The sequence below is a fragment of the Trachinotus anak genome, unplaced genomic scaffold (genome assembly GCF_046630095.1).
Source record: "Trachinotus anak isolate AG129_WGS33_773 ecotype Australia unplaced genomic scaffold, CSIRO_AGI_Tana_v1 ptg000007l, whole genome shotgun sequence".
Taxonomy (NCBI): Eukaryota; Metazoa; Chordata; class Actinopteri; order Carangiformes; family Carangidae; genus Trachinotus; species Trachinotus anak.
In genome coordinates, this window is record NW_027273858.1 from 1,156,351 (window position 1) to 1,175,740 (window position 19,390).

At 40.5% G+C, this 19,390-nt stretch overlaps 3 protein-coding genes across 13 annotated transcripts in view; 2 read left to right on the plus strand and 1 right to left on the minus strand.

Annotated features, from left to right (window-relative positions):
• wdpcp (WD repeat containing planar cell polarity effector) overlaps positions 1 to 1,738 on the minus strand; it is a 79,392-nt gene extending 77,654 nt beyond the window's left edge. For all 7 annotated transcript variants that reach the window (XR_011691292.1, XM_071479846.1, XM_071479841.1 and 4 more), the window contains exon 1: positions 1,477 to 1,738. The gene's annotated coding sequence lies outside the window, so the exon portion shown is untranslated. The remainder of the gene's footprint in view (positions 1 to 1,476) is intronic.
• On the plus strand, positions 1,345 to 8,241 carry mdh1ab (malate dehydrogenase 1Ab, NAD (soluble)). Of its 3 annotated transcripts, XM_071479857.1 has the most exons (10): positions 1,481 to 1,501; positions 2,111 to 2,273; positions 2,800 to 2,898; positions 3,366 to 3,462; positions 4,899 to 5,074; positions 5,328 to 5,450; positions 5,600 to 5,776; positions 6,307 to 6,420; positions 7,064 to 7,153; positions 7,499 to 8,241. In XM_071479857.1, exons 2-10 carry the CDS (start codon positions 2,271 to 2,273, stop codon positions 7,619 to 7,621), a joined length of 1,002 nt encoding a protein of 333 aa, XP_071335958.1. In that variant the 5' UTR covers positions 1,481 to 1,501; positions 2,111 to 2,270; the 3' UTR covers positions 7,622 to 8,241. The 3 variants fall into 3 exon arrangements, with proteins under 3 accessions (XP_071335956.1, XP_071335958.1, XP_071335957.1); XM_071479855.1 differs by lacking the exons at positions 1,481 to 1,501; positions 2,111 to 2,273 and adding an exon at positions 1,345 to 1,457; XM_071479856.1 differs by lacking the exon at positions 1,481 to 1,501 and having other exon boundaries at positions 1,939 to 2,273.
• Positions 8,242 to 10,089: 1,848 nt separating this feature from the next.
• ugp2b (UDP-glucose pyrophosphorylase 2b) overlaps positions 10,090 to 19,390 on the plus strand; it is a 30,953-nt gene continuing 21,652 nt past the window's right edge. Inside the window, exons 1-3 of one of the 3 annotated variants that reach the window (XM_071479851.1) lie at positions 10,090 to 10,383; positions 13,359 to 13,486; positions 15,007 to 15,114. In XM_071479851.1, the coding sequence (XP_071335952.1) occupies positions 13,388 to 13,486; positions 15,007 to 15,114 (207 nt within the window). In that variant the 5' untranslated portion in view covers positions 10,090 to 10,383; positions 13,359 to 13,387. Of the gene's footprint in view, positions 10,384 to 10,451; positions 11,224 to 13,358; positions 13,487 to 15,006; positions 15,115 to 19,390 lie in introns of those variants that run through there. The other 2 variants (XM_071479852.1, XM_071479850.1) reach the window with 2 other exon arrangements.

Below are 19,390 nucleotides of genomic sequence, written 5' to 3' on the forward strand. Positions count from 1 at the left end.
GTAGAGAATATATAGTTTATCTGCATTAGTGACTCTCTATTGTTTGATGTTGGGATTTTATTTTGTGTGTGTAAGCCTCCCTGCGAAAGATCAGAGGTCAGAACCACCTGTAGAACACCAAGCCTGCAAATGAGTGAGCATCACATATAGGGTCCCTGTAGTGCTGACAATCACCTCAGGCTTCCTGATAACTGGACAAGTCATGACAGCAAAGACACTAGTTGTCAACCACAATTTCTTTAATCCTGCTCATCCAATCCTGCTAGTCAATCAACAGAAAATTATGTTTTTTTAAGCAAAAATGACAAACATTTGCTGGTTCCAGCTTTTTAAAGATAAATATTTTATGCCTGCTTGACGGAAGCTGCTTAAAACAAGACATTTGAACAAATTGCCTTGGAATGAGGTAAACTTTAAATGAAAAATGTACTAATCAAAAAAATAATCCCAAGATTAATTGATGATGAAAATAATCAAGAATTATGGCCCAATTTTAAATAACATCTGCCTGTGTTTTATTAACAAATTGATGAAATTAAGGATGGACGCTCTCAAAATGTTGATGCCATCAGATGTTTAATCTAAACAATGGATATGTTGTCGAGATAGAAGTATTAATGGTCAGGTTTGTGTGACCTGCTGTTTACCACATCTGAACTGTAATGCAGCTTTAAATTACCAAATCAAAACATGCATTACATAACCAAAATCTTATATCTGGCAGCTTATGACGATGACAATTTAACATTTTATCACCTAACATATCTTCAAGCTCAATTCATCATACACCTCTAACTGAAATTATTATTTAGTCATTTGTCAATCTGGCTACACAACATTGCTGTCTAAAAATAACCCCAAATATCATCCCTACACAGGCAATGAAATATAATGGAACCAAAATAGAAAATTATGCTCATGCCACAACCACCAATACTAATAAAAATTCTGTTCCAACCATAATCATTTGGCGCAGTGTTTTAACCCTGCAGACAGCCAGCCAAGCTAAGCTAAGCTACAGCCTGATGCCAGCCAGGTGTAACACCATCTCCTCTGCTTTTTGTTAGAGTCAGGTAATGAGCCTGTAATGAGGCCATGAAATATTGACGACCACACTCACATAACACTGGGCCTCTATATGGTCCTCTCAACTAAAAACAACATAGTAGACAGAAACACTTTACACCTCCCTCCCTGAAAGACCAAAGATCACCAGATCAAAATCTCTCATGTGCAAACAGCTTTAGTGATGCAATACAATTACAGTTTAATTGAATCAGGGCTGCAACTAATCATCATTTTCTCAAGTAATCATTTGGTCTATAAAACTAGGAGCAAAATATAAAATAGTTCATGCCAGAGGAATTGAAATAAAGTCAAGGCAAGCATCTTTCAAGCCTGTTTGATTACTAAACTTCAACCACCACACACAAGAGGGGGAGGAAGAGATGAGACAGGTGACTGTCATCAACTTACCTTGATTATCTCACTGACGAGGACGGTAAAAGTTTTCGTGTCTCTCCCACGGTGCTTAGCTTCAGTGTTTTCGATTTGTTTTAACTTAACGTTGCGATAACTGCAAAACTTACTACATGTTTTTCACTGTAAACATTTATAATCAGGCGGTTTGGTCTGATTAGGACATGAGAACTCCATTAGTCGCTGTTTGTTCGGGGTAGTTAGCATCACACAAACTTCACAACCTGCTTTACACTGAAAACGGCTGTTTAACCGGTTTCATTTCGTACAAATATAGTTGGTTAACAGCATTAGTCGCTGTTCGGTCCATTTAATCACACAACTTGGTCCTGTCCGTGTTTCTAACGAGTAGCTAAGCTAAGCTAACTAACTTACAGCACGCTCGATGCTAGCTGGCTCTCCTCTGCTCCTGGATACAGGTCGCTAAGCAACTACAAGCGGTACTTGAGGGGCTATGCTAACTAGCTAGCTCATTAGCGAGCGTGTATGTCAACCACCTGGCTCATTAAATTACGATATTATGTAGACACCTGGTTGTACAGCCTAGGTAACTGTAGTGTCACAGAGAGCAACGTTTCCTCTAACTATCAACGGAATTACGTGTTGAGACTAGTTTTCTTCTTTTCGAAAGGACTGCGTAAATGATCAAAAACTACAATTCCATGGTTCCTCGGTGTGCCGTATGACAGTTACAAGTGTCGCAATCAACAGGGGGCTTGGATAGGAGTGACTGGCTACCTCGGAGTTGGGTGAGAGGTGTGGGTGAGCGCAGTCCGAGCTGTTGGGTGAGCATGGTGAGTACAGCTGACGACTTTTATACAGTTCTTCTTTAAATACAGATGGAACTGTGGTTATTCAGTTTGATTCATCAAGCGGCTCATAAAGTTTTGCAGAGTTCGTCAAAGTAGGCGTAATTATTTTAACGGTACTCCTAGTCTGGCTCGCTGAATGACGTAACCAACCCCGTCGGACTCATGTTCATTTAAAAACATCCAGTCAGTCCTCAGACCGTATTCATATAAAGCTATTTTGCTTTGTTTCTGAGCCAGCTGGGTAGTAATGATGAGTGAATGGTGAGGATGGCGATGAACTTGATAACCCCAAGTATACCCTGGTTTGGTTATGTAATGCTCCTGTATAGAAGGCACAGTCTATTTTTGAACTGACCCCTGCTTTAGTAAATCCTGTAGACAAGAATAGATGCCCAGCACCACTTGTGTAGCACAATTAAACTTTCACTTTGTCACTTTAATCCCTGTCCTTCCACTGAAATCAATGCTAGTGGTTCTAACAACATTGTGCTTTGCTTGGGTCTTGCAGTCTGAGCCTATTAGAGTTCTGGTGACCGGCGCTGCTGGGCAGATTGCCTATTCGCTGTTGTTCAGCATTGCCAAGGGAGATGTCTTTGGCAAAGATCAGGTAAGAAGGAGCTTTGTGTAACACATTGAATTCCCTTATCTCATTAGACAATGTCACAAGACGTGTGCAGGACAGTGACACCTCCCAGTGAACAGCTGTGAGTGTCATAAGTTTTCAGGGTCATATCTGTGGGGGGGGGGGGGGGTTACACTGAACAGATGTTGTCCCTGTGGGAAATGATCAGATTGCAGTTGCTCGTCCTTGTGCCCTGGGACAAATCAGGAGTGTCCTTGAAGTCTCGTGCCAAGAGTCTTAGGCCAACTTTAAAACCACTTGATCCATTTGGCACGCGCCATAGTCCCTGAGCCACATGGCTTAGGCTTTCACACTCTGTCCCAGAGACAACTAAGTCCCCCACCGAGATGTCACTGTGCATGGAAATTATGATTTCAATTCAGTTCAGCATGTTTCATTCATCTCATACCATTCATCACACTGCCTACTTCCTTTCCTACTCTCTCTGCCAGCCAATCACCTTGCTCCTTTTGGACATTGCGCCCATGTTGCCAGTCCTGGAAGGTGTTGTCATGGAGCTGCAGGACTGTGCCCTCCCACTTCTGAGAGGTAACCGTTTAAGGGCGGCAGAGATAATAAACATAATATATTGTCTTATATGTTACTAATATACAGGCATCAAATTTCATAGTTTTCCTTAAACATGTGAACTATGGATTATACTTCACAATTTGCTTTTATAATAACTATTTGGAGTTAAACTAAGTTATTATATTGTAGAGTGAAAATTTAGTATTTGCTATAAAGCAGGGATGTATTCTTCTTCATGTTAATAATGTAACACTCCCACTGTGACTTGTACTAATAATTATATTTTGAAGGAAAATTATTAAATATGCACAGTACTAGATGGTAAATGCATCTATCTTTGGTAATAATAGAAGTTGCAGCTCTGTATCCTTGTTTTCAATTAAGTGTAAATTAGATGGAATGATTTTTTTTTTTTTAATCAATCGATTTAATTGAAGAAACTTGTTTCTTCTTTTAATCAACATTCTACCTTATATATTTCTACACTGCCCTGAATATCATTTATCACCTGCTGAGAGTTGCTAATGGCTTCTGACAACTGTGCAGTTCCCCTGAATCCTGACAGAGGTGGAATGAATTTTCCTCGGTTCAGAAAAGTGATCAAATGCTTTTACTCCAAGGACCAAATATGCATCACTGTAAGGTATTTGGGACAGCTAAGACTTGTTTCCTTCTGTGGAGCACTTGATAAAAATGGTGCATGGTTTCCACGAGGTTTTCTGGTGTCACTGTGAGGCGCCATTACGTGTCGTCTCCATTGTGACCTGGAATTTTTCCTTTGAAATGGTGCCGTCCTTTGCTTTGTTTGGACAGAGGCTGTGAGAGGCCCCTGTATTAACCCACTGTATTGCAAAGACAACGCTTCATGCACTGAGATGGGTCCAGCCGTACAGTACAATACTGGTCGCACATGGGACACCTCCAAACCGCATTTCTCAAAATCATATGCGCGTATGATTTAGAAAAGATGGAAAGATGGATATTGCCATAGTGTTAAATTGCAGCTACATGAAACAACTTAAGCTGCAGACTTTGGTGCCGTTGATTTAGAAAGTGTATGAACAATTTTATTGTTCACTTAACCTTTTATTAGGAATTCCAACATTTTTCTGCATTACAGTGGAGACCTAAAACCACTAAAAGCTCACAGGTTGCATTATGAACATACACTTTCTGCTTGGATCCAGTCAAATGAGAATATGCCCAAAATGTAATTTTAAGAAATACACTGAAGACTCAAAAACATGTCAGTTTAGGAGAAAGTTAGTGAAATCATTGACTTATAGTCATAATTGTGAGACCTTGATCATTCCAAAGTTTCTTTTTGGCAAAGTCTTAACATTGACCTATGAATCCCAGACCTATGAGGCACAGTTTCTAGTTGGAAAATGAACCATATACGGTATATAAACATATTCAGACACCAGTAATGAATTAATTTTCTCCTTCCACAGACATTGTCCCCACTGACAAGGAGGAAGTGGCCTTCAAGGACCTGGACGCTGCCATCTTGGTGGGCTCCATGCCCAGGAAGGAGGGCATGGAGAGGAAAGACCTGCTCAAAGCCAACGTGGCCATCTTCAAGAGCCAGGGATCCGCCCTGGAGAAGTACGCCAAGAAGACCGTCAAGGTAATGACACGGGACCAAGATAATAAATATGTTTCAACTCTACCTTATATCGGGAACATACTGCAGTGAGAACACATTAACTTTCTAATGCTTATCCATAATTTTGTCCCTCTGGATTATTAAGCATCAAATAAGTTTGCTTTCATTGCTTCTTCCTGTTAAGAATAAGATTTAAAATCTACAGCAGAAAATAGGTTCAGATGAGTCACTCAGGTTACATTTTAAAACGTGTGTGTGAATGTTTTGTTTTCAGGTGCTGGTTGTGGGAAACCCTGCCAACACCAACTGTCTGATTGCAGCTAAGTCTGCTCCCTCCATCCCCAAAGAGAACTTCTCCTGCCTCACCCGTCTGGACCACAACAGGGCTCGCTCTCAGGTGCGCTCTTTTAGCCGCCTCTTCTGCACTTCCAGTTCTGTTCCCACTGTACACGTCGGACTTTTGACGACTTTTCACATTGTCAGTCTTTTTTTTTTCCCCCCATCTCTTTCTGATAGTGAAATCTGAATTTGCTTTCTGGCCTGTAGGTGGCGATGCGCTGTGGTGTCCCGGCCACTCATGTGAAGAATGTGATCATCTGGGGCAACCACTCGTCCACCCAGTACCCAGATGTGCACCACTGCTTGGTCAACATGTCTGGTAGTGAGCTCGCCTGCTTCGATGCAGTCAAGGATGATGCCTGGCTCAAAGGAGATTTCATCGCTGTGAGCTGACGTTAATTTATTCTAATCTATTGAACTATGAGAAACATTTTGCATTAATATACAACACCTGTTTCATCTGCTTGGAAAAGCACAATATTCCAAAATTAGACATCCGGGTTTTCTAGAGTAGAGGAAAATGATATACAAAAAATATGTTAGCATTTTATGCAAGATTTGTGATTGGTTTTGTAAAATCAAATAATCAAATGTAGGAGGTATAATTGACAAGAGAAGTAATTGAAAATAAATTCACGAAATTGATGATTATATTAAACCTGGTTTGTTCAACAAATGCACATCTTCCATGAAAAAGTATCAACAATAAGCAGTTAAATTGTATTTTCATGAATGTGTTTAGGTACAGTGGTCATGGTCATTCAGTTTTTCAAATGTATTGCCAGAAATACTGGTTGCAAACATTGCAGCCTTCAGCCTTTATCTCAAAACCTTGATGAATAAACTCAAAGTAGCTGCGCAGCTCAGTAACTCCTCTGCATTTTCATTCAATGGTCCACGTTCTTGTGTTGCAGACAGTGCAGCAGAGAGGCGCTGCAGTCATCAAGGCCAGGAAGCTGTCCAGTGCCATGTCTGCAGCCAAGGCCATCTGTGACCACATGAGAGACATCTGGTCAGGCACCTCCGAGGTAAACACCATGTTCATTTACACTGCAGTTCTGGAAAGGAAATGTCTGCCCGTTGCTACTATTAGGCAAGAAGTGGTTGTTACACTGTCAAATAACAGACTGTACTTGTGAAACCTTCCACCCTAATTTTTTGTGATGTGGTGAGAGATGGTATCTAATATGCAACACTGTTTTTTAAAGGTTGTTACTGGATTACACTGACTGCATATGATTTTTTGTTGCAGTCAACACGTCTAGATATTCAAATTGTCAAATTGAAATATTATGAAGTGAATTTAATGACCTCAACAATGTATTTAGGTGAAACTCTTTTTTGCCACTCTTGTTATTGAGACTGGTGGAGCAAACAGAGGTATTCAGATGCAAGGAGTTGATGAAGGGGCAAGCTAACCTCTCTGTGGACGTTAAAATCTGGTTGCTGCACACGGTTTCTCAAACTGTGTGTATGCATGTCCTCATAAATCTGAGGTTTAGTCATTTTTCATCCATGTTTGTGCTTTTGATGCTGATGAAGACTTGTTTTCTTGATTTCTGACAGAACACATAAAATGTGGTCCAGAATTTTATATTTCACTGTATCTGGAATAAGCAACAATATATTTCAGCACTGCAGATTTAACCATTTTCTCCTGTTTTTTTTCAGGGTGAGTTCATCTCTATGGGTGTTTACTCCTCTGGAAACTCCTATGGCGTCCCAGACGACCTCATCTACTCATTCCCTGTCCAGATCAAGGTGAGACTGATCTAATCTTGTGTTTTCAATACAGCTAGTTGATTTCTCGCTGTAGCTGGGAATCAGTGAACAACTGTAGAAAAGACACACTTCCATCAGCTGAAATTAACACCAGGCTAGAAATGTGTAACCACACCTAATAGTGATGTTACTTGGTCCTGGACTACACCTGCATACTGCAGCCAGGTGAGAAGTTAAACCACTGGAGGTCAGCAAAAACAAGATTTTCAGGGGGCTTTAAATTACTCTTCTTTTGGCCGAACTAGGAAAAAGAAAGTGGAGGGTTGTTCATTAGATTAGGTCCCAAAATACAAAGTGATACATGAATGTGTGCTGTTTCCTCAGGACAAGAGCTGGAAGATTGTGGATGGCCTGGCCATCAATGATTTTTCCCGATCAAAGATGGACGCCACAGCAGCCGAGCTGATAGAAGAGAGAGACACAGCTGTGGCTTTCCTGGGAGTATGACTAAACCCTGCAGGGCCACCCCACCAGCACTTAGACAGCCCCAAAACTCCAGAAGCACGCCTGTGATAAAGCACTCCACCAACCCTTGCATTACTACTGTATGTGTGTGTGTGTGGGAAAGAGAGAGTGAGTCAGTGTTTATGGGTGTAAAGTTGGATTTATACTTGTGTGTTAAAAAATGTACAGCAGCGAGAGGCAGTGATTGGCTAGCTTGTGTTTTCTCTGACAACTTTCCAATCCTGCTGGAGACAGTTGGTGTTGATAGTGAAGACAACATGAAGCAGGTTAGAAAAGCTGCAAACCGACTCATTCTGAATGCCACTGTCTGTCACAAAATGAAAAAAGAAAGTAACCAGGTTTACTTTGGTTTTAAATGCCTGTTCATAGACACCAGAGACACCACGGTCAGGGTTGCTGTACAGATTGACGCATAAGTGTAACTCCACCTTAAGTATACAGTATATACTGGATGTCCACCAAATCTGTTACCAGCTACTTTCCAATCATTTTTCTCTGGGGGTAAGTGAATGGATGGTTGTTACATTTAGTCAGTGATGCACTAAGTCCTCATACACTGGAATGGATAACTTTTAAGCTGAACCAATAAAAAAAAAATTAAACAACATGGTTGTTTTCTGATGGTGTTAAAGTTGTTTTTCTAGTGTGTCGTCATCATACTCAGAGGTCTGGGCAGCTGAGAGGTTAACACTGTCACCTCAGAGGAAGAAGGTCCAGGGTTGAAGTTTGCCAGCTGTGTGGACGTTGTTCTCACTGTTTCTGTGTGGGATTCCCTCCACTGTCCAACAATATGCATTTTTAAGAGAATTGGTGACTTTAAATGGTCTGAATCTTATGTAATCTTATTGTTCCTGTAGGGAGATTTGTTCTGGGCTCTGCACTGCAGCTCCAAATACTACTACTAGGTACTAACATACCTGTGTCGCCCAGGCCTGGAGTGAGAGATGCAGTGGGCGGTATTGTAATTTTGAAGGCACTGTTGAAACACACCCCTATATGTTCTGATTTTATTTTTATTCATGAGCATTTTATTTATTTAAGAATGAAACAGATTAATAATTGTCTAAATAAATTAATAATAATTGTATTTTTTTCCATAGGTGTGTTTGGGCTAGAGTAGATATAACAGATAAACACTCATTTGTCAAAAATGGCTTCTTACACAGATGTTAAGTGACCTATGTCATTTATGGCTGAATTGAAGTACTGTTTATATTACATATGTTCATATTTTTAATCAGCAGGCTGCATCTATTACACTGACATTTATTTGTGTTTAGACACAAATCACTGATTATTATTAGATGTTATCAGGTTGTAAAGTTCACTGGGATTTGCCTGCAGCTTGTGTTTAATTTGTCACCTACAGGACATTTGTTAAAAATGAATCAAAAGAATAGATCCAATGATCCAAAAAGGTTCATCTTTATCTTTCACTTGGGGGCAGATATTTTGCCCACACAATAGGAACTGTGGTACAGTGCAATATCACATTTTCACCAGGCAGGGGCAGGATTTCCTTATTGTTTTACTCACCAACAGCATGAGGACGATTATGTAACATCCCTAATTAGTTGTTGATGAAGACTGTCAGCATGTAATATGGACAACTCTAACAAAAAGATTCACTAATCTGACTTTATACTCATGTACAGTACTTTAGTACAATTTGGAGGTAATTTTATACTTAATACTTCTCCATTACAGTTCAGATGGAAATATTATATGTTTTGTTGCTCTACATTTATCTGACATCTATTGCTATTACTTACTTTTCCAACTGAAACAAAAACTTTACCACAATCATTTATGTACAGAAGATCAACAGAAAATCAAATGTCAAACATTTCAGGGTTCCTGCTCCTCTAAAGTGAGGGTTTGCTGCTTTTCCTTATTGTGGGGTCTTACTATTATTTATAGAAAACAAGACATTTGAAGGTGTCACTTTCTAACCAGTCAACAGATTAATCCATCTATATATAGTTGCAGCCTTATATAAAAGAGTTAGTACAGTAAGTGCAGCACTTTACAGTACAGTACATTAATGCATAAATTATAATAAGTGTCACAGTAATTTTGATACTTCTTTTCCTTGATTATACTACAATTAACTTAAGTAACAGTTTAAATACAGGACTTTAATTGTACTGGAGTATTTTGACAGCATGGTGGTAGCACTTTGTCACAAATCTGGACACTTCCTCCTCCACTGAACGGGGTGAATAATGTAGCAGGATGTTGAAAGCTGCTCAGCCGGTTTGATACCAGTCATCACAATATATTTACTTTAAATGTCTGTACTTAGGATAAGGACAGGCGTATGAGTAGTTCTGGCATTTTATTTTCAAAAAAAGTAAATATTCTTTAACCCGGAATTGTCAGAAAACATAAACACGTAGCAGAAATCTATTGGTGCTCAAGAAATGCGTCACAGAAAAGCGACGTTCCCATTGGCTGCCACCCCCCTGCGACGCTCCCATTCCCCCTGCTCGGAATCTTCAAACTACTCACATTTTTTTAAGTTTTTCACCTTTTTGTGATTTTTTTTTTTACCCAGCGATGTCGAAAGGAAAGAGAAGCCCGGTGTGTTAAGGTGAAACCCCGCTAAAGAAAAAAGAAAATATAGACACGAGCGAAGGCCGCTGTCGGTCTTCCTCTCCGCGGGATCGCCGTGGTCCGTCAGACCCGCGGGACCAGGCCGACCCCGCAGACTCGCTCTTCCGCCAGCATCCTACAGGCACACAGTAAGAAAATGGCTTTAAATCTGAAAAACGCTGTCACACTGTACGTTTTCCCAAGCGAGTCGCGTTGATTGTCGTCTCCTCGGGTTAGCAATCGTAGCTCAACGGGTTTTTCTTTTATAAATCGACAGCAGTCGTTTGTACTCGTAATGTTGCGTTCACGGACACCGTGTGCAGCGTTGATGTTTATTTCTTGAGCGCACACCGACTCCCCGTGTCCCCGTCCATCAGTCGTGCCTGTCCGCAGCCTCTGGCCCCTGAAGTTCTGCGGATGGAGTCGTGAGAGTAACCTCACCGGTTAATGATTGACTGGAGGTTTTATTGGCAGTGGATCCTGGTGTATATTATAAAAAAAGACGTTTATAATAAGGTGATAAACTGTGGTGAGGGGGCGAGGACACACGACCAGAGGTGGGTCAGAGCCAGGATTTGTGACGTGGTTTACAGGACTGGGGCTGGAAGACGAGAGGCGGCCACCGCAGGCAATAAAAGATCCTCCGAGGCCAGCTCCAGCTCCGTGTGGAGAAACTACCGGGGAGATGTGTGGTCGGATGAATGTGTGCTTGCTTTGCTTTTCTTTTTTTTAATTTCTTTTCAAGGTTTTCAGGATGCCTTGTCCTCCGCAGCGTCAGTGGTGAATGGACGTAAAGGGCCACACACCTCTGAATGAAGGATACCTCAGAAACTTTTGTGCGTTCAATGACCTTTCGGCTCTGCTCTTAGGAACATTTAACCCGAAGCCTTCCCGTTTGCCCTGTTTCTGGATTAATCTTGTTATTTAAACGTATGTATTGTTGAGCTGGTCGCGACTTGGCAGCTGAAACATGGCACTTTATGTGGAAGGTACGTGATGATGTGGAAGGTATTTTACTTTGATTACTGTTTATAACCCTGAACCATACCTGTGGTTTTATTTTGCTTTTCTAAAATCAGTCACTTTTTGTAATATTTTTCTGGCATTTCAGGCATTTCTCTAAAGCGTTTTTATTCATTTTAGTACAGACCTGAAATCAGCCTGCACAGAGACTTAAAGTTTGCCCCCTATACTAAATGATATGTCACATGTGATTGTGCTCAGCTTTATTTCCTTAAAACACAGAGTTGATGTCCTCATGTGAAGGTCCTGATATCTGAGGCTCAAGAGTTTATTTTTATTTTACATTCTTTTGTATTTTACATTCTTACCTCTTTTATATCACCACTGTCATTTGCCCATGACAAACCGTATGTGCTGGATGCATTGGAGATTGGTTGTAAACTCTGAATTCTTAAATGATGGAGCTTCCCATCAGCACATGAGGACACCACCTGTCAGATTAAATCTCAAAATCGGACTAAAATCGATCCACAGCTGTTTTGAAACGTGTTGTAAAGAGCTTCATAAAAAGCAGTAGGTGGAGTCCTGGTCAAAGTTCTCCAGGTCAGTCACTGGTTTTATTTCACTGCTTCAGACCTGCCACAGCTCTCCGGCTTCCTGGGCAAACAAAATGTGCTTTTTGGGCAAAGTTACTGATTATTTAGTGAATTTTCCAGCCACTTAACTACTGGCTTTAGGTCTTCTGAAGAGAACAGGGACTCCAGATGATGGCTGGGTAGCTGTCAGCGACTAACTACATGGGGACATTATCAATCACCTGACTGTAAATTTGAAAATCAGTAATTAATATATAAATGTATTATGAGGTACAAACTGTGAATGTGATGGATACAGTTTCAAAAGAGCTTAATAACGTAGCTTACTTTTCACAAAAAACCTATGAAACTGTGAGGGGCATTCATCATCATTTTTGACATGTTGATTAAACAATCCATTGATTAATTAAAGTAGTTTATCTATAAAGAATTTGAATAATGAATGCAACCTGGAAAATGCTATGATTAATCTAATATTCTCTTTGATCTTCTGATTTGATTCCCCTTGATGATAAACAGTGAAAGTAAAGCATCATAAAATCTTAAAATATCAAATTAACCTAAACCCTGACCAGGGGATATGAAACCTCTAAACCGCTGTTTATAACTCGAAGGCTCCACACTTCCTCCTGCTGCTGGTGTCAGTTCATAAAGACACTGGATTTGTCTTGTCACACGTTACCATAAAGGACGGTTTCCTGTTGTCGTGTTTTTGATTGTTTGCCCGAGCCTGTCAGTCGCTCTGTGGTGAGGTCACTCTGGGCTGCTGTACGAACCAATGAGAAGGCTGCTGAAACACAGACTGGCAGGAATCTGTAAGTTATCAAATACTCAGAACCAAACTGAGTCATTTGGTGACTTTCAGACGCTCCCTCGACTATTAAGGCAATCTTCAAAATACTTTAAAAAATATTGGCAATAGATCATCCTGTCATGGTCGTAACGTGTATGATACGTGTTTATGTTAATATAAGCCTGCAGTGGTACGTCTGAAACCTCTTTGACGTTCACAGTGCAGGGAAACCAAAAGCCTCAGCAGCTTAATTTGGTCACAGGCATCGTCTGGCGCTTTTGAATTTCAGATGATGTTCTCACATTTACTGTGTGTGACAAGCCAAAGCTACTCGTGCTAGTTCACACTTAAGATAATTAGGCTCAGAGAATCTTTGGTCGACTGCTCTGTGTCAAACCGTCTGACGGGTCAGAGTTTTCCAGCCCTGCTGGTTGTGTTTTAACTACAGATTTTCAAGGCCAATATTTATATAGATGGTGGAGATTTGAAAAAAGAACTGATAACATGAATAAACAACATGAATAATGACTATAGAGATAATGATGCCTAAGTTAGGTTATTAAAGAACCGTGACCAAGATAGTGGGACTGTGGAAAATAGACTTGTGTACAGACTGTAATGGAAGCACTGTTAGTGGCTGAAACAGATGGTTTGAGTCAACAAAACGATTCAAAGTGGAAGCAAGAAGCTTTCTGAGGATCCAGATTGTGTCAGATATATTGAAGCTGTGAAAAACCTCGTCCCCTCATCTTCCTCTATCGTCCCTGTCCAGGTCTGAGTAAAGGAGTGGCCAACAGAGGGATGGCTCAGTTCCAGGAAATGATGCGGCAGCAGCTGGAGAGCTCCATGCACGCGGAGCTGGAGAAACTGCTGGACACCACCACAGGGGCGGAGAGAGAGGTACACTGACACTGACTCGCTTTCTCTCGCTGCCTCTCCGACCATCTGGTAGTGATTTAGAGGGTGGTGGGGTCTCACATGAACTCTGGGAAAACACAAAAGTGACACATACTGTAGCACGGTGCCAATGAGGGTTCCACCTACGTGCTTACACACACACATAAAGTTTATGTCATAAAATTGCAGCAGGAGAGGTTTTTAAGCAAACATTCACCCATTTTGTCGGCCTGAATCATAATATAATGCGTCATTAGACAGACCCAGCCCAACTGAGACCCTGTAGCTTTGTCATGTTTGCCCAAAAGGAATTCTGGTGTTGGGAGTGATCACTTGTCAGCCCACATCAGCTGATTAATCACAACCACAGGCTAAAATCCAAACTGTGTCCTAAACAGCTGCGAGAACACGAGACTCACCGTCATTTCATCTGTTTACTCTGTGTTTTCTGTGCTGTAATACAATCAACAAACCTGGAGACCAAGCTGTCACTAAAAGGGTGTTGACTGAACACACACACGGGGTTTGGCAGTTGCCTCTTACAGACATTAACCAGGCGCAATCACAAAAGATGGAACGATACACAGAGAGAAAAAGGGTCAAAGGGGACAATCAGTCAGGACTTCATACACGCCCTCACTCAAGTGGGTTCACACAACAAGCTTTTGTATTTAAGCACCAACAGTTAACGAAAGCAAAAAAAGCCATGTTCACATGGACACATACACAGTTAAAATCAAGTATTTACCTTCATTAATACTTTAAATTCATTTTAAATGAATCTTTTCTTAATTAAATATTGGTAAATACTGGGATTAGAAAGTAATACCAAGCAAATCCAGAAAAAAGAAACACAAAGAAGGATTTTCTAAATAAATCTATATAAAATCATCTCATCCCAAAACAAATGAAACCACTGGAGGTGCTGCATCACATCCTGATGCTGTCTTATAGACTGTAAGTTCAAATACATCAGCTGATTAGCTGAGTGTCAATGTATAATTCTGAGAAATCAGCACTACATAAACACATGATGCTATAATATCTGTGTGGTGAACAGAGATAATTCTGTAATTACTGAAGACATCCTTAAAATCAAATGTGACATCCTATGTGTGGTGAAGCTTGTTCAGCAGCTTCACGTACTTCATCCATTAATCACACGTCTTTAAACACACTTGTTTCACTGAAGTGGCTCGTTCAGCTCACGTGCGACTGTGTAATTTCCAGGTGATCAAACCCACATTTTACATTTGAGGCTTCACCTGACTGTTTTATCTAATATCACTTCCTATTAGTGCAGCAGTCGTTTCAGTTCCGCTCCAATAAACACAGTTTATTCAGCTGCCCTCAGAGAGACCTGGTGGATGATTGGTGCATTTTGGCAACCATTTGGTCCATTTTCATCCTTCTGTTAATTGAAATTGTGGTTGAACAAAACTGTAGTAGTCCTTGGGAAACCTCAGCCAGCCTTTCAGGAATGAGTAAAGTTTAAAATACCGTAAAATATTTGTGTTTTTCAGGCGTCCAGGAAAGACTTTGAGGGCTTCAAGAATCTTTTCCACAGATTTCTGCAGGTGAAGGGGCCGTCGGTCGAGTGGATCAAGATACAAAGACCTCCAGAGGACTCGGTGAGTGTTTTTATTCTGTGTCTGAGAGAATGAGAACATGTTTATGGGGAGAGAGAAAGTTTGGATGTATGCATCTTACAAGTGTTTAAAATATTCCAGCATGTTGTGCATACACAGAAGGATTAAGACAAGTGTACACACACACACACACACACACACACACACACACACACACACACACACACACACACACACACACACACACACACTGTCTGTTGGATTGGCTTGTAAGAAGAAAAACCTCCCCTTCTTTAACACAAAGTGCAGCATCCAGCTGCATAAGCCAGTGAAAATCAGCCTGTTTGGATGTGGAATATTGTTTGGGTGCAGCAGTGAGTTCAGACACAGTTTCATGAAGCTCAGACGCTAATAATCATTAGCAAAGCAGTGTGGGAAACGTGCAGCTGCAGCTTCTCATTTTTAGCCTGCGCTGAGTGGTTAAAATAACAAACGCTGCCGGCAGTCGCTCATATGAGCTGTCGCTAATTAAAGTTAATTCTGTCACCAACTTGTTGAGAGGCCTAAATTAAACCTGGCTGTTGTCAGCTTGTTTGCTCTGCTGTCATTGTGCTGTCAGTGCTCGAAAAAGATGGTGAGGGAGGAACCTCCACTCTGTAACATCACTGTACAACCACGAGGGAACTGAGTGTTTCTTTACTCCAACAAAACCAACAGGGTGAGAGCTCTTCTCTCTAGAGGATCGCGTCACGTCACTGTCAGGGGTGGCATTCTCCCAAGTGAACTTTGATTCATATCTTATCAATAATTTAAGTTTCCACACTTAACGTTTTTGAACTATGACCTTCAGTAGTTGGATCAAGAAGCTCATAGAAAATGAAGTGCATCAGATGAAGGTTTTTACACCTTCAACATGTCATTTACACAGTCAACACTGAAGTTACGTAAGTTAAATATTGGAGCAGACTTGACAGATACTCATTAATAAAGGACTCAGGTTTCAGGTCACGACCTGAAAGACTTCATTGGGACTTCCCTAATTACAAGGTAATCAACCTGGGAATGCACGCTTGCACATTTTGATTGTTCATTGTGTTGCGTGACTGGATTGCAGCAACAGTTGTGCCAGCGTCTGTTTTATGAGTAAAACTGTGCGTCTGAACTGTATCTGCGTCCAACTGTGTCGACACAGTGGTTCCCCTGAAGAAAATGTGGAGGCTGCATTTTATTTACATTAGATATAGAGCCACAAGTATCATTATTGTCTTTAATGTTATTGTTATTATCATTTTTTCTTAAAAGCTTCCTGTGAACAAGTGTTGGGAATTAGCATGTATGCTAACGCACTCACGCAATGCATCTGGTTCGTCCCATGTCAAAAAATAAATATATATATATATATAAAGAATCACAGTCTGCATGTATGATTCATGTCAGACTTCAACATGAATGGTACGTATGTACAGGTGAGTTTAGGGGTTAGCTTTAGGGTTAGTGACCTCTCAGTATTCACTTCTTGTCTTGTCTTTGTGGCTGTGGTGCAGGAATGAAAGCAACCACCATGCAGCTTTTCTTGTGTGTTTTCAGTCCGAGTTTCAGATGATCAAACTCCCATCCCAGCACCTGTCACTCATCATGATGAGCTGTCTGTAACCAAACAGGCCACAGCTTGAAACTGAGACATCAGACGAGACGAGGCCAAACAGTCTGTACAGTCTGAAAATGAACTGATGCTCATCCAAGTGGTTTCCGCCATGTGTTATATCACCACTCTTCATTTCCATTCGCATCCCTCACATTTGGTCAAACCCACAGGAATAAACATATGACTCAGAATATCCTGGACACCACAGATGTATTAAAATTGGAAATGATGCACTGTACAAACTGCATTTACAGCTCTAAACAGGGATGCATGTATGTAGCAATATTCCTGTAAATGGAGAATGCACCTCCCTTTATGAGCTGAAAATGTCCCCTCCCTAAAATAATAACCAAAGTCAACATTACGGTAGAACCTTGTGGTTCATATCTTTGAAGTGGCACTCCTGCCTTTTACCATCTCAGCTTTAATCTCTGTGTGTAGTTAGTGTGAAATCCACGTCGAGTCAAAGGAGGGAGTGGTCTGTAACTTGTCAGTGAGGATATACTGTATTTCTTTTACTGTACTGTAAGTTACCTTCTTCCATTTGTACAATATGACATAAACGAGTGATTCTTTGTAAGAATAGATGTCACGTTTTTTTTTTTTTTTTTTTTTCAAATGACGGTTCTTTACTTTCCATACTTTCTAATTATGGCCTGTCACTGTCTTGGCTTTTGTTTCTAAGTTTTATATAACTACGACCAATAAAACTTCAAAATCATTAAGCTGTTTTATTGATCCACCATAAATCAGTTCAATTAAATGGTTTCATTTCATTGAAATGTGGTTAATTTCCAGAATCTAAAATGTCCTCTGGAGATAATGTAAACCATGCTTCAATAACCAGTTCAGGATAGTTTCAAGTTTTATTACCTCACACGTCGAGGTGTGAGACAGCTCGATAGGGATCAAATTATAAAATCGTAGTTTATGTGCTGGTCATATGTTTGTATGTAAAATCTTCATCTGCAGTGAAAAATAGCAATAAAATAAATGCAATGGAGTTAAAGCCTCCCTATCCATCCCTATCCACCCCTCAGCCAACCCCTGGATCTTTCTCTTTTCTCTTTCTCTCCTTGTCTTACAATCAAATACAATCAAAGAGTACTGGTAGGGATCCAGTGTGTGGTCAGACCATCTTGAAAATATTATATAATCTGATACCAGGATAAGATTTATTATTTAAGTGTATGTTCTTTAATAAAGTAAAGTAAGTATAATGTGATGGTGTGATGTTCATCCACATTCAGAGATCAGATTGATCCCTTTATTTTTCCTACACTGACTGAAATGTTCCAGCAGACCTCTGTGGACACTGACTCTTCACTATCCTCTCGGCACTAAACCAGACAAACCACGTGAACTTCCTGTAGGTCAGTCACTTAAAAAGTTAAAGTGCCAAGTCATCAGTGCTTCTTTGAGTTGATTGTGCAGGATTTCCTTGTTCTCTTTCACTGAAGAAGCATAGTTTTCAGTCACGGGGGAGCTTCCACTGTGCCCTACTTCGATTTCCTGAACGCCGGGCTTCCATGTTTTGTGCAAGCTTTAAAGTGCAAGATTGAAAGGTGCAAACTTATCTGACTCGGTCTGATCTCGTGGGAGGATGCTTGAAGTCTGAACACAGTGTTTTGTGTCAGTCAAAATGCTGAGCAGTCAGGAGCAGATCTTGAGAATAGCCAGTGAGTAAGTGGAGCAGCAGAGGCACATGAGTCTGAATTTTAAACTCTGAGAAACTTCCTTTGTCTTCTGCTGAGACTTTGTCTTGAACTCAGCCAAACATATCGGTGTGTGTAATGTGAAGGGGTTGAGAAAGGGAAATGGTCTTGATTAAGTGTCCTTATAAATTACTCACTTTTTGGGGTGGGGGGGGGTCACATCCGCACAGACAAATCAAAAACATAGAAATCTTATCTGCTCATGTATTTTTGATTCACAGTGAAGTTAATCACTGTCTCACCACACTGATCTGTTTCCTTTAGGAAGAATGGATCTATGCTTATGTGTTTTTCCTTTGTTGTGATGGTAGAAAGCATTGAACAGCATTGAAAACGCTGCAGATGTGCTGTTGTTAAGAGAGACAATGAGATGCCACAAACATACTGAGACAAAGCTTACAGGAAGCACACGTTACAGTAAAGAAATAATGTGGAAGAGTCAGATTTCAGCAATAATTTGGGACATATTAGTGCTTTATGACCTCTGCTAAGGATGCTATGTTTTCACCTGTGTCAGTTTCTTTATCAGCAGGATTATGTAAAAACTACTGAACGGATTTTCACTGAATTTGGTGGAGGGATGGCGCAGGAAGCAGGAAGAACCCATTACATTTTTGGGCAGATCTGAATCATTTTCAATTTTTTTTTTTCTCTGAAGTCTGCTGTATGTTTTTCGACATTTACATTTTCTATCCAGTTAATCATGACACTAAAATACGCAGGTGTTCACTCACTGGATGTGTGCACTTAAACAAAGGCAGAGCCCAACAGGACATTTTCTTATGATAACTGTTCAGGCTCTGCAGTTCTCTTTCCATCGGCAGTGGTGAAAAGATTAAAACACCGATATATAAATTTTCATAACAAGGAAATGAGGGTGTAAGTCAACCAAAGCTCGGCTTGGTTGAGTGATGCTGTACCAGGCTGGTATTGAACTTATTTATCAGAAATCTCTGCA